The sequence below is a fragment of the Conger conger genome, chromosome 13 (assembly GCF_963514075.1).
Source record: "Conger conger chromosome 13, fConCon1.1, whole genome shotgun sequence".
Lineage (NCBI taxonomy): Eukaryota > Metazoa > Chordata > Actinopteri > Anguilliformes > Congridae > Conger > Conger conger.
Genome location: NC_083772.1, coordinates 13,662,910 through 13,677,679, shown reverse-complemented (window position 1 = coordinate 13,677,679; position 14,770 = coordinate 13,662,910). Strand labels below are relative to the sequence as shown.

At 44.3% G+C, this 14,770-nt stretch overlaps 1 protein-coding gene across 3 annotated transcripts in view; it reads left to right on the top strand.

Annotated features, from left to right (window-relative positions):
• Positions 1-14,770, top strand: part of scn4ba (sodium channel, voltage-gated, type IV, beta a) — a 70,433-nt gene that overhangs the window by 14,861 nt on the left and 40,802 nt on the right. For 2 of the 3 annotated variants that reach the window (XR_009704654.1, XM_061217989.1), the window contains exons 2-4: positions 3,093-3,256; positions 4,505-4,718; positions 6,036-6,165. Coding sequence is in view for 2 of the 3 variants with exons in the window: in XM_061217989.1 (XP_061073973.1) it covers positions 3,093-3,256; positions 4,505-4,718; positions 6,036-6,165 (508 nt within the window). In the remaining variant the exon portion in view is untranslated. Of the gene's footprint in view, positions 1-3,092; positions 3,257-4,504; positions 4,719-6,035; positions 6,166-6,427; positions 14,329-14,770 lie in introns of those variants that run through there. The other variant, XM_061217988.1, reaches the window with a different exon arrangement.

Here is a 14,770-nt window from a genome sequence, read left to right as displayed (position 1 = left end):
AAACGATGATGATGGATGAGATGACAGAAAACAGCTGGACGCCACTTAGGGACAAAAAACAGAGTTGGGAACCGTGGATACCTTCTGCCCTCATTGCTTTTAGATCCGTCCTCTTCCTCGTAACCATGGAGGTGGGCGTGCTGAAGCTCATTTGTTAATTGCCGCAGTTAATGAGCCATTAGCACCTTTGAACCACCAATTGATTTTTGTTGCATCACTGCAAATAGCGACAGAGTTTACAGTGACAACAGAAGAGACGGCGCGCGACAGCGTCCAGTTCTCGCACGCCCACACTGTCAAATGATGTTAATATTATAATAATAATAATAATAATGGGAACAATCGCATGGCCTGTGATATGCGCTCTCTATGATTACACTGTGCAGCAAAATGAACATGTATTTGCCCTTTCACATTTCAACAGGATTGGAAATAGCAGTGCGGTCCATTGTTATTCATGAAACGAAGGGGAGTACAGCAGTTCTGCTGGTTCTGCTAGCATCGCTTCAGTGGTTGGTGAAGAAGCAGTTGAAAGACTGCAGTGCTGCAGTTTAGTGCACCAGAATAGACACACATAAAGCACCACAGAACACTCAAACACACACACATAAAGTACTGCAGAATACTCAAACACACACATACAGGCACTGCAGAATACTCAAACACACTCACACATAAAGTATTCCAGAATACACACATACACACATAAGGTACTGCAAAATACTCACATATATAAATCAGCACAGAATACTCAAACACACACACAAGTACTGCAGAATACTCAAACACACACATACAGGCACTGCAGAATACTCAAACACACACACACACACACACACACATGCATAAAGCACTGCAAAATACACACACCCACACATAAAGCACTGCAGAATACTCAAACACACACATAAAGCACTGCAGAATACACACACACACACACACACACACACAAACACACACACATAAAGCACTGCAGACTACTCAAACACACACATAAAGCACTGCAGAATACTCAAAAACACACAAAGTACTGCAGAATACTCAAACACACACACACACACACACACACACACACACATAAAGCACTGCAGAATATTCAAACAGAGAGACACAAACACACACACACATACACACACACATTCTTGCACATGTGGCCACACATGCACACACACAGGTCAGTCAATGTTAGTAGCCCTTTCAGCCTCTCCTTGATGGAAATGAAGGTTATGCACTCTCTCTCTCTCTCTCTCTGTCTCTCACCCCATTTTTCCTTTCTCCCCCTCTCTGTCTGTTCTGCTGCAGTAATGCAAGGTGGTGCACACTGATCCCAAACTGAATGAAATACCTTTAATGTTTGTGCGTTCAAGCTTGGACTTTTGTCATTTTGTTTGAGCGCGTTCAGTGTTTTGTGCGCATCTATATTTAATGCCGGGCGCCTGGGAGTTTGTGTTTCACTTGAGTGTTTGTGTTTATCACACGTGTAATACCACACGTGTTTGCGCGCTGGTGGGCGCTGACAGCTACGTCACACAGCGGCGGAGGGGTGGGACGGAGGCTGTCGCTTCACTGCAGATAACACTGAACACTGAAATAGAATAAATCTATGAGGAAAACATTTGGACATAAATGACCTGCTTTGGGTAGTCTGTGTCACACACTCCGGTGTGAAAGCATCTGTATTCAAAATTGGGCGTATTTGTGCGTCTGGGTGCCTGCAGGTGTGTCTGTGTGAGTGAGTACTATACATGTTCACATGCAAGTGTATGCAAAACGTATATATTGTATACTGTATGTGTATGTGCGAATATATGTATGTATGCATGTCCCTGTGTTTAAATTCCTTAGGAATGCATTTTGACATTGGGAGAGGTGCGATTGCAGTCCGTATTGCAGCTCCTCTTCACATAAAACTATTGGCAAAATTAAGGCCACACTCGACTTAGTCCACCGCAATGTGCCCTGCCACCCGATAAGGTCACTGCACTGCCTGAATTCGATGATCCAAAATCTGTGAGGAGTATCGTTGACGGTTAAATGCTCTGCGCCCATTACCCAAAATGAGTTTGCAAGGATTGAAAGTGAGGCGCTAGGGGGGTACTTCAACCAGAATCTAATCGAAATCATGTTTAGTAGCTTCCTCCGGGCGAGAGATAGACCGGCCCTGTGCCTCACTGGACGGTGGCTTGTACAGGACGCCCATGTGTTTTACTGCTGTTTACCCCATGTCCCAGGGCTCAATGGTTGAGAAGAGATGGGAGGGGCTATAAATAGCTATCTGTCCCATTCCCACTCGGGACTGACGCCAGCGGGAGGGGTGTGAACATCGGGGGCTGGGAGGTGGCGCGCTCTCTTCTCCCCTCTCTGCTCTCACTCCCTCCGTCTCTCCCTCTCTCCCTCTCTCCCCCCTGTGCATCCCTCACCTTAGATGCCTCCTGCTCCAGAGGCCCATCGGAGTGTTGTCACAGTGACTCTCTTAACACTGAACCCGTGATCTAGTGTCTATATAATCCCCTGACAGAGACCGGCCTGGGTGGGCCACAATCCCTATATGAGCCGTGTTACCAAACCTTTAACCAATAGCCCCTAACTCAACGGCGCTTGGCAAAAAAGATGCAAGATTTAGCAATTACGCAAATAGTCATTTTAAAGTTTCATGTCTGGGTCATCTCCCTCCTTCCTTTCCTCTGACTCTGACCACCTTCAAGCGCAAACTGAAGAAGCACCTCTCCAGGCTGCACCTCTCCCCACCCCTCCCCACCTCCCTGTAATCTGTAATTGTAGTTCAGGCAATTGTGTGTACTTGTTTTATTACTATTAGCATTGTGTTTGCAAAGACGGTTTTATTGCTACCTTCATTCCTTTGTTTCATCAGATTGATCTACAAGGTCAAAGTTCCTATTTTTGCGGTCATCTCTAGCACTTGGAACTGTACTTCCCTCTATAAGGACTATCAGCTTCCTTGTCCTGATCACGGCTAAGATACGAGGATAAGATGTATTCCCTGTTTCCCCCTTCTCCCTTTCGTTTCCCACATCACCCCCCTCCTTCCCCACGCCCTCCCTCTGCGGGCCCCTCTCCCCTCCCGTTCCCAGCGGTGTGGTGCGCTCAGGCGCTGGAGGTGTCGGTGGGGAAGGTCCCCCACATAGAGGCCATGAACGGCAGCACCGTGCTCCTGCCCTGCACCTATTCCAGCTGCTTCGGCATCAAGAACCTCTACTTCAGCTGGAGCTACAATGACAACGGTACCATGGTGAAGGTGAGCCCCAGCCACTTTCTACCCACATCCCCTCCCCTTCCAGGCCGTCCTTGTTCTTAAGTGACCCGCCTGATCAAATAAAAGTCATAATGATAATAATAATAATAATAATAATAATAATAATAAGTAATAATAATAGCCCATAAGCCACCTTTAATCAAATCACAGAGTACAAAATGTCTGTATCCGATGTTGAAGAGCTTACTATTGGTGGGCATCATTGTCAAACTTCCAAAAATGTCTTCACTTTCACACTGTAATTAACGCAATAACGGGTTGTGCTTGCTGGGTGGGGATATTCAGACATGTGATACTGTCGCTAAAACATCAAGCTAGTGACCAGAAAGGCTAGTTCTCAAGTGCGTTGTTGGTTCTGTATCTTCAAATATGAAGTTACTTCATGAAATAACCCATATATATTTTGATATGTTTAACAAATAATAATGCATTTTTTTAGATTAGAATTTAGGACTGCTGCCACAGCCCTGTGCCTTACTCCTATTCAAACTGGACATACTGGTTGTATTCTTCAATCATTCTCTGGACACAATGCAATGCATACACCAGCACAGTTCTAATACAAACAGGTTAACAGACAGGCTAAGACAAAGTTTTGGGCTATATCTAAGAAAAGGTCCCCACTGGGTATTGAGCATGTGTGGTACAGTCTCATTTTCCCGGTCTGCTGTCCGTTCTGGCCTCACGGTGGTGGGATAATCTGTGGACGTCTTTGACTTTCAAGCGCAGACTGAAAACTCACCTTTTCAGGGTGTACCTTTCCTTCCCTATACCTCAGTTATAATTAGCCATGTATGCTACTGTATGTGTATCCTATATGTAATAATTGCACTTGCATTTAATTCTTTTACTATTGGAGGTGTTCTAGCTGCCAACCGAGGCATTGCTATTTGGACTGATCTGGACTTATCTGATTATTCTACAAGGGTTCAGGTTTTTATCTATGTGCCCACCAAGCCCTCGGAACCGCACTTCCCTCTACGGTTTTCAACACACTCGATTTGCACTTTATTGTACGTCGCTCTGGATAAGAGTGTCTGCTAAACGACTGTAATGTAATTTTGAAAGGCACTGTGTATTTGGAAAGCAATGTTGACTCTAGTCGTCGCTCAAAGCAGTTCTGAAGATTAGGAACATACAATACGTACGTAGGCTTTCCCAAGAACTCTCTCGTGCGTGTTTTATGCCCTGGCCTGCGGGGCAGTGACAGTGGCCCTCCTTTCCCTCCAGTTGTGCCAGGCAGTCATTCCTGCCGAGGGGGTGGACCCGAACGTCAAGCTTTATCATGACAGGGTGGGGTTTGTGGGCAAGGGCCACAACATCTCCATCCTGCTGTACAACATCACCTTTGAGGACGACGGCGAATACATTTGCTTCGCCCGTAACCCCAAAGAGAAGAACCGCAACCACAGCGCCATCTACAGGCTCTACGTGGTAGACGAATGTAAGTCCTTCCTTCCTCTCTTTTTATGTAAAAAAAAATTAATGAAGACAATTCACTTACTTACTTACTTTTTGAAAGGCAAAATTAAATATGTTTTGTAAGATGTTTATCTCTTCATTGTTGGTTCAGTTGGTTAAATATCAGTTTATAAAAAATAAAAAAACATTACATTTACATAAGATTCCTGCCAAGAGCAAGAATCTAATAGCAGATTTAAATTGAATAATTTATAAGAATAATATGGGGCAGCCTGTAGCCGAGTGGCTGTTACATGAATGGGACCAGGAAGGTTCCGCACAACTGTTGGGCCCTTGAGCAAGGCCCTTAACCCCGCATTTCTCCAGGGGGGATTATCACCTGCATAGTCTAATCAACAGTAAGTCTCTTTGGATAAAAGGATTAACTAAATAACAAATTATAGATTTAAATTTAGCAAGAAAACAAGGCAATAGTTTCCCTCATTAATTTTCCTACCCAGGAGGCTGAAAATGGTGTAGCAGAGGATGAAGTATAATGCATTTTCAAGAATCTCGCTCCAAATTCAGAATAATTAAATTGTCAAGATTACCCACTGCAAATGCATTGGCACCTGCTCCATGAAAAATATACATTCTGTAGAAATCTTGTTTGATAGAATGGGGATTACATACAGAATCAGCACACTTGCCGACACTTGCATACAACCGGAAGGTTGGTGGTTCAAGCCCTGGTTTAGCCAGGATAAGATGTTACATGCCAGCACAATAACAAAAAGATATTACAAGTTGCATGCAATGTGCATACTCAATATTAGGGCAAGTGTGTTGATTTGGACATGGCTGATCTCTTCCAGGATAAACACTAATTGGGCAGAACACGGAGGCCCTTTTTTTCAGTATGTTGTTTGCAAAACCCAGTACAAAAGTTCACCACATTATATGAACTACAGGTTCAACTATATGAAAGACAGGGTGAACAACTCACGCATCTTCTTAAACCATCCTTTTGTGTGCCAAACTGCCACCTACATACCCAATGGGATTCCAGGTCTGGGCCATGTCATACACCTCAAAACAGGGATTATAGTTAGCAGACTGTATGGCCAATTAGATGGTCCCAAAGCAGCAGAGCAGATTTAAGAGCGCCAGAACATTACGTGAATGTTATAAAGCAGAACTTGAAGAAAACCTCCAGGTGCAGAACGTTGCCGGTGTGGCAGCTCAAGGGGTGATTACGTTTGACCTTTGCACGGTGGGCTAACTGCGCATTTAAAGTGATATTTAAACTCGCCGCACGAGTGGTGTGAGACTGACCGCGCCCTTTCGGCCCTCTCTCCAGTGAAGGTGGTCGATAAAACCCTGACGACCATCATCATGTCCGTGGTGGGAGGGCTCATCGGCCTGATCGTCTTCGTCATGATCCTGAAGGCCCTCATCCTCTTTGCACTTCGCAAAATGCGGGAGAAGAAGTAAGTGGGTATGGGGGGGAGGGGTTTGGGGATAAAAGAAAGAGAGATTCCTTCCATACATATTTTCAAAAATGTTTTCTTTGTTAACTAGTAAACTGTCTTTCTATTTTACTGTATACATTATATAGATGTTGAATTGTATATCAGGTATACAGGAGAGTGAGAGAGAGTGAGAGAGAGAGAGATGTCATTGAAATATATGGGTAAGAGTGTTATTTCTGAAATAACCCCCCCTTGCTATTCCTCATATCTCCCTCAACAGTAAAGAGTGCCTTGTGAGTTCTTCAGGGAATGACAACACAGAAAATGGGCTCACAGGATCCAAAGCTGACAATAAAGCAACACCAAAGGCATGAGAACATGCATATGCATATGTATACATATGTACATATATACATATATATGCATATATGTACATAAATACTAGGTATGCACAGTATATATTCACACTTATACAGATATATACACATGTACATATAAAACCCTCTATGGTAGAAACTGCTAATTATCCATGACTGGATACTGCACCTATATATAGAATTGGAATTAATGTCATAAAAGTATGTTTTTGCTTATTTGCTTCGCTGACATCCTGGCAGAGTGACTCATAAATCATATAGATTATAAAATCTACGTACATATATTTTTACTCATTATCCACTTACGGACAGATTGCTGTTGGATATTTAATTAGATATTTAAGTACCTTGCACGACTGAGATTTGAGCCCAGAACATCACACTCCTGTGCCTCCTATTCCTGGCATCTTAACAAGCATCTTAACTTGCCGCCATTTTGACACTTACCTGAGCAAGAACTAACTTCAGCATCAATTTCCCCTTGGTTGTGTATGGCCGACTGCTGATTGACCTCATTTTATTGTCCAATTCTCAGCACATTAAGTTCCATTATGCTGATACGATTACAATCGATTTAAAATGCAAATGAACTGCACTTTGGTTCGTATCCCTTATAGAAACCCCCAATTTTACTACAATTTCTGCTCATCCAGTGATGGGCTTCTTTTCTCTTGGACAACCACTGCTGCTCCTCCAGTGGTCACTGTTGCCACAGTTTCAAACCCCTCTCATAAGCATCTCTGTCTGCATCACTCTCAGGTACTAGAGCTGTTTTCACTGGCTTTCTGCCATAAAACTTCCGTCTTTCTTAAAACACATTTTCAGAAAATCACTAACTTCTATTTTGGCACAAATCGTGCCAAAATGTGCTAAACATTTATCCTCAACATTTCTGTGATTTGTATGAAATGTTATTTTAACCATGTGGAGTGCGTTTTTTTTTTCTTTTCATTCTTTCATAAGTCTTAAAAGAGCACATATTCTTTCACCATATTCTTTCGGGGCCTGTGTTCATTATGAATGTTAGCTGGGATATCAAACAAATCGAGCACATGACTAAAGAATGGCACTGGATTGGATAAGGGAGGAATGAAAATTATAGAAAAGATTTGTGCATGACAGTATACCATAGAGGGATATATATGCTTAGGTATGGATGTGTGTATGTATGTACGTATATGTGTATGTTAATAGGTGTATAGAAAGAATGATATAGCAATGGACTGTTTTTATAAAGAATGGTTTAGAAATATAAACAGAAAGGTACTACTTATAGATATAAGAAAAATATATGACTTATATTTTAAAGTATGCTTGACATTGGGGGAACATCCATTGTGCCCTGCATTCTCTGAACTGGATTAGATACAGCACACCCCCATGACAACACCAGCTGTAAACTGGACCCAAACTGGAGTGATGTAAAGCTGACCAAACTAGATTCAAATTCCATTTCCCGCTTCATTAGGGCCGAGACAAAACCACTTCTGAGGGGTCAGAACATGGCGTCTCGAACACCCGACAGGAGTAAACTGGATCTTGTCGATCCGGCGACTCCTGGCTATACTTGTACGCAGCTCAGGTTTAATGCTGGAATGCGCCGTGGTCACACTGCCAAGGCCTGCAAACTGCCGTATACTTATAACCCAGCACAAGACGGAAATCAAACACCGTGTTGATCGTCCAGATTTAGAGCAGGATTTGGGACGTCGCCCGCGAGAGCCATGGGAACCGCGACCCCAGGTGTAAGAGGAATAGGGTCCGTCCCGACAGGAGAGCCGAAGATCGCCCATGAGATCCTGCAGTCAATGGGCCTTCAAAGGATTGCTAAGCACCTCCTAGGGTTTGCTGCTGCAATACACACGGACAGGGAACGAAGCTGTAAAAAATGGAATCTGAGTACATATTAATATAAAGATTGTGCCTGTGAGATATCTGTAGTTCATCAACACAACAGTTTTTATTCCACTCCACTGAAACACTGCACCACGTACCGATTTTATGAAAAGTCGAGCTGCGTACAACTATAGAAACATCCAGAAAGGTGAGGGCTGGTTGAGCACAGGGACTAATAGTTGATCCCAGTCCGCTGTACAAAGCAAACGAGAGGACATAAACTGAAGGGATATGGAATTGGCCCAGGAAAGAGTCATGGGGGTGTGGTTTTGGGTAGGAGCCCCACCCACTGGTTTGCTTTAGAAACACAGGTGCCTGTAAACGCTTCTAGCTCCCCATGCCTTTGGGGAGGACTTTACCTGCTATGGAAAAGTAAAACCTTTACAAAATACATATATATAAAAAAAAAACAACAGAAAAATTTAAAACGCATAAAAAAAGGTCTTGACAATCCCTTGAACCCCAATTCCCTATAGAAATGAATGAACTTTTATGATGCTGCTTCTAACAATTAACCGATGCATTTTTTTAGCATGTGAGAAATTTTGTATACTGTACACAAGGCTTAAAACAACACACATTCTTCTTCTCTTGTTTTCCAATGGCCCCCACCACTTCAACCATGTGCGGTCAAACTTGTGCTTTGAGGTGGTTCAACCTCAACACATCTCCTTGTCTGTGGCTCCCCCACAGAGCAGAGTCCAGTGAACCCGCTTGGTATGTAACGTTTCACTGGAGGCCATTGCCAAAGCCCAGCCCACTGCCCACTGCCCAGTTCTGCTTTAGCTCCCTCAAACCCCATTACACACAGGGGGACTCATTCCAATCGCTTATTTTATCCTTCCTTGTCTCCTCGATCCTTGACTGACACGAGATCCAATCGAGGTCCGCCATCTTTAAGGACATTCAATTTCCTGACGTATGAATGATCGACCTGTGGTTCCAACTTTCCCCAACTGCCACGTCTGTAACTGCCGTGGCTTCAAACGGAAATTTCAAGGAGCAAGGACATTCCATTGGTCTAATTCACATTTTCTCGATTCCTCCATCCTGGCTTCCTTTCCTAGCCTTCTCCAATAGTTCGAGCTAGGAACGAGGGAGAGAGACAAGGAAAGGAAATGACAAGGTAAAAATAAGCACTTGGAAAGCGCCCAGTGACAGATGCGGGTCACGCCCACTTGGAGGCAGTGCGCTGCTACCTGGGTGTCATGAAGGTTCTGCGCCCCCCTCTCCCAAAAACTGCAAAAACTTCAGATGCCATTTCATCAAATGACAGGGAAATGAATCAAAACTGATGTTACCCTAATTACCCCTCGCAGACATATTCCGAGGGCCACTAGCGGCGCAGTGACAGTCTGGGTGTCACAGTCGTTGTCCTTGAGGCCATCATAGTGGGCAGGACGGGTGCAGGTATCCGTTTGAGCGAGCGGCCCCTTGTCTAAGAACATATGGCCCTCTCCCAGGGGGGGCCGTTGTCAAGGTGACACGCCCACAGTACGCGAAGAAGCCGCAGCACCACACAGGAGAAACGTGTTTCCCCCCCGATCGCCCGTCGCTTCATGAGCCTCTCAGAGAGACACAACTGCCAAAAAACCTCCGCTGACCCGAGACAGGGCTGATCGGCTGCAGGACATCGTTGGCATGGCGACTGATGCATTGATATTTTTTCATTAAGAGCAATAGAGACTACTAAGGGACACTCCCAATTCCAAACAGACTCACGACAAACAGGAGGTGAAACTGTAGAGAGTATCATATTAGCGAAACAAAAAAAGGCCTGATAATCAGTGAGATAAGAATTAGGCAAACAGTGACCGTTATATTGTGGTTAAGCACATAGTTTAACTGCCTGCAATAAGCAGGAGTAGCTTTGTAGCTTTTTAGTTGTTAGTGAAGCAGAGTGAAGGCCTCAAAGCGCCATGCCATGACAACACTCTCCGGCGACACAACCAAAGTAAAATAGCAAATTCAAAATAACGTAATTGCACTGGGCGAGGGGCGATTTGACCTTTAGCTGACTGGCAACACATTTGCCTTTGGAATCTTTGAGTGGGCAAGAGGCTGGGGTTCAAATCACACCGCGGATGAAAATACCTGTATTACCAGACTAGCTGAGCCAAATTCCCCGCCCCCACAAAACACCTGTGCAGGAGTGTGGCAAACACTGCTGCAGACAGAACACGCTTCCTGTTAAACTGAACTTCTGAAATGAACTGTCCCACCTAGTGAACAAGACCTTGGCAAGCATGACTACTGCAGTGGGCACTGGAGCTGGGCTTCCTCCTAAAGTGGCCTGCATCATCTGGAAACAAATCCAATCAATTTCAGAGGTAATCTAGTGAAAAGGTGGCATCTTAACGAACTGAATTTTTCTATTGCCATTCATTTAAATTATATTCTTAATTCTGTCACTCTTTTTCATTTTATTATCTTTTTTTAATTCATATTGGTTTTTGATCTAAAGAAAATGATCCGTGGTCCCACATCGGTTTTTAAATTGAATTTCACCGTTATAATTGTAAATTCACCGTTATAATTGTAATTGTGAAAGATCATGGTAATGGTGTTTTCAGCCAAAAACTCAAACTCTGATAGTACCTCCCCTCATTTACCCATCCCCCTCACTTCCCAAAGAATAATAACGTAGGAGGCTGGCGGTGGTTTGGGGAGGGGGTGGCTTTTGTGCACTTTACTAATCTAGAGTCCTTTATTTTCCAGTGTGCAGAATGTGGGTTTTGTGAGAAAAAATGAGAGAGGAGAATAAGGATGTGGGGAAGGTGGCGGGTGTCGGGGGAAATTCTGGCAACTTTGGCATGAAACGGGGAAGGAAATTTGAATCTGATGGAAGAGGAAGTAATCGACATCCACCGCTCCCTCACACCCCCCCCACCCTCCTCTCTCTCTCAGTCTCTGTAATAACCAAGCACATGTCAAGAGGTCTTCCAAAACGCTTGACTTTCCTTCTGGAATCAGGGGCTCTGGCAAACCCGCCAGAGATGTTTTCGGGCAGAGTGGCGCCAGACCCGCGACCTGCGGCCCTGTCGCCCTGGAGGCTGCTGTCCGGCTCGCGGTAGCCGCGCTGGGCGGGAAAAAAGAAACAAAATGGCGGTATGGAAGGCCGCAAATCCACACCTTTAGAGTTCATCAACGCTACGCTACTGTGACGTTCGCTAACAAAAACATCATAGCAATGTTTAGACACCGCTATAGCACCCTACCAGGGCCTGTCACAGCAGCCTCCGGACAGCTTTTTAAATGTCCGAGTCTTTCACATTGTGAATCGCATTGTTAGCACCGTGACATTTGACATTTTTCAACATGGATAATGTTAGCAATAAAATAGTCCCACGCCGGGTCCCGCCCCACTCTGCCTGCCGAATGCACTGATGTATTTATCTGTTCGTATCGATGTGGTCCCTGGTGAATGTCCTTACCATTGTATTGCCATAAGACATTATGTGAATTCTCTGAAAGCGCAGAGAGTATACTGTTCAGGTCCTGTCTGTGTGATCTCCGATCCCTGCCCCAGAATCGCGCATGTTCAGCGGGTTAAGGCAACACATTTACAGACACACCTGTACCAGAGGGATATAGGTTCACATCCTAAAATACATGTTTACTTTGTAACCTTATAAAGTCACTGAAGTCCCCAGTGTAGAGTCAACTGTAGGCTACTAAATACACAGACCATGGGACTTTTAAACCAAGTGTCCTTGGATAAGGTGTCTGCCCCAGCCCACAGAAAACCATCAGATCCATCTAAATAACCAGTGCTTAACTAACTTATAGGCCTCTATAAAAAAAAAAAAAACCTGCTGCCTCTGTGTAAGTATTATTGTGACGCACCTGCAACTGGGCAAAGATAACTGAAAATGTCTGCTGCTCAGGCACTGTTCAAAGCAACTGCACATTTATATATTCCGTGCGTACCTGAGAATGGCGCCGTGAACGCGAGACAACACAGATTGCCCGATTAGTCCACTTTATCTCTCAGTGGGTTTTCTTAATGCATTAATATTCATGATTACCTTCACTCAAAGCCACTGATCTCGCTTGCAAATCTGAGAATGCTGTAGAATAGATTAAAAAGTTAAGGTACCCCTTTTCCCGGTATGTCGCCGAATAGTATTCGCGTTGTTCCTAAAAAAAAAATAATTAAACAGTATAGGCGTATTTTATATAATCTGTTCCGTTCAGGACGATTTGTTATGGTTGATCGCTGGTCTCATACTCGTATCCGTAGGTCTGGGCTCGATTTTCTCCGTCTGGATTGAGCGGCCCCCAGCTGCACTTACCGGTACTGCGGCGTATCCAATCCGCTGCGTCCCAGTCAAATTCACATCACACTTTCAGGCTGAATACTGCACCACAACGTGCAGAAACTGCATTAGAAAAAAATAACCGTTTTATAATAGCCTAGCGGCCATATGTAGCTTTTTAAAAATAGCCAATATATTAAGGCCACCGTGTACAGCAAGTTCACTTCAACTTGCTGATACAGTAATTAAATAGATTTTCAAAGGCAATCTGATAAGTAGAGCCTGAAATAATATTGTGCCGACTGGGACCATCTGAAGCCAAAACGGTTCGCAAGATAGATCTGCTGTCTATCTATATTATTATTAACATTAATATATAATATTAATAATAATAATATCGCTAATATTATGATGTATTCATATCAAATTGGATTAATTAAACCAGTCAGGGAAAACATTCTGCAGTTGAGACCACACTATTTCAGTGATGTTGTGGATGGCGCTGCACTGGACAGCAGTTTGAGCTGCTTTTGGTCTTAACAGATGAGCAAGGGAAAGCATTCAGAACGGGCGCCACCTACTGGCGAACTTCACTCAGTGCACTCGCCTGCTTTCAGTTGACCCGGAGCGGCTCGAGCCGCAGTGCGCTGGCAGCGCCATTCCCCGTCCCTGCTCCGACTGCTAGCCAGTGATATCGGGAGCCTTGTTCGATAACGGCTTCGGGAACTCCGCGGCTCACTGCCTGAGCGGCTCCAACTCTCACTGCCACGCCAAGAGTCTGCAGTCCGCTCTCTGCTCTCCACATTCCAGTGCAGAGGCGGTGTCAACAACCACCCACCACATCTATTGCCATTTTAAAACAAACAAACAAAAAAAAGGGTTTAATTTTCTAAAAGTACCGTAAAAAGCCCAGTTGGTAAGACCGAAGCCCGTTTTTACTGGACTCTCCCGCAGAGTTTTTAAACATTTTTACAAACTTAAAACGTATCTACATTTGTGGCATGACCAGGTTAGCCTACCGAAGAGACGCAGACAGCGTGAGGATCTGTTACAAACTCACACGCGCAGTTACACTCGGCCGTACTTCCTGAGAGCTTTAGTCTTTTAGTCAGATCCACAGACAAGCACCATAGTCACAGCCCCCACAAGGCCATGAGCTGTAGGATCCCACTCCCTTTGCTTGACATTTTTACCCGCTTCCACAAACTTTACCAGTGCACGGTTACATAGCCCCCCTCCTCAGACGCTCGATCCCCCGAACGGCCACGCCCACATTGCCAGCGGTTCTCCAAAACAAACCGTTTGGCCCTAGGCTAACAGATGGGCTGATGTGCCGGGGTGGGGGTGGGTGTCCTGTTTGGAGGGAGGGGGGGGATAACCGGCCCTTAGCCTGACCACCCCCACATGCTCGAACACAGCTGCTGACTGAACTCAATGCCAACACCCACCTTGGAGTGGTCGTCCAATCCTGTCTGTGCTTATTTCAGTAATAACAACAATAATACAAGTGAATGTGCAACTCCTCTTCTACTCCTCCCTTTCCTCTGTACAATGTCCTCCATTTGCCCTCTCATAACTATGCACCTCTATAGTTTTTGGATTGTAAAATAAAAGAAAATGTATGACAAATAAAACTGGATAAAAATCCATCTGCTGTGAAGTGGCTTTGCTTTGGCTGGTGTGAGTAATTAAGCTTTTCGCAGGTTCTGTAAACTGCTTGTGAAATATGTGAACTTCTGTTTAATGGTTGACCCAAAATGATTACAAATGAAATCATAATTAAAAACTGAATACCTCAGGAGCCTTTTAATATCTCCTACCCCCCACACAAATGGCAGAACTTTTGGCATTACTACAATACCAAAACAAACCTCAGGGAATGTTACTAGTTATAAGCAACAATCATTTACATTTGCCCTATGAATGCCAACTAGTGCATTCAATAGCGCACGTTATTCTGGGATAATTTTTCAATGCACTTGACCTTACACAAAACTGAAGTAAATGTTAACCCCTGTTTGGTACACAAATGGATTAAACATTTTACAGCAAGAAAAACACATCACAACACGAATGGCAACAGATTCAAGT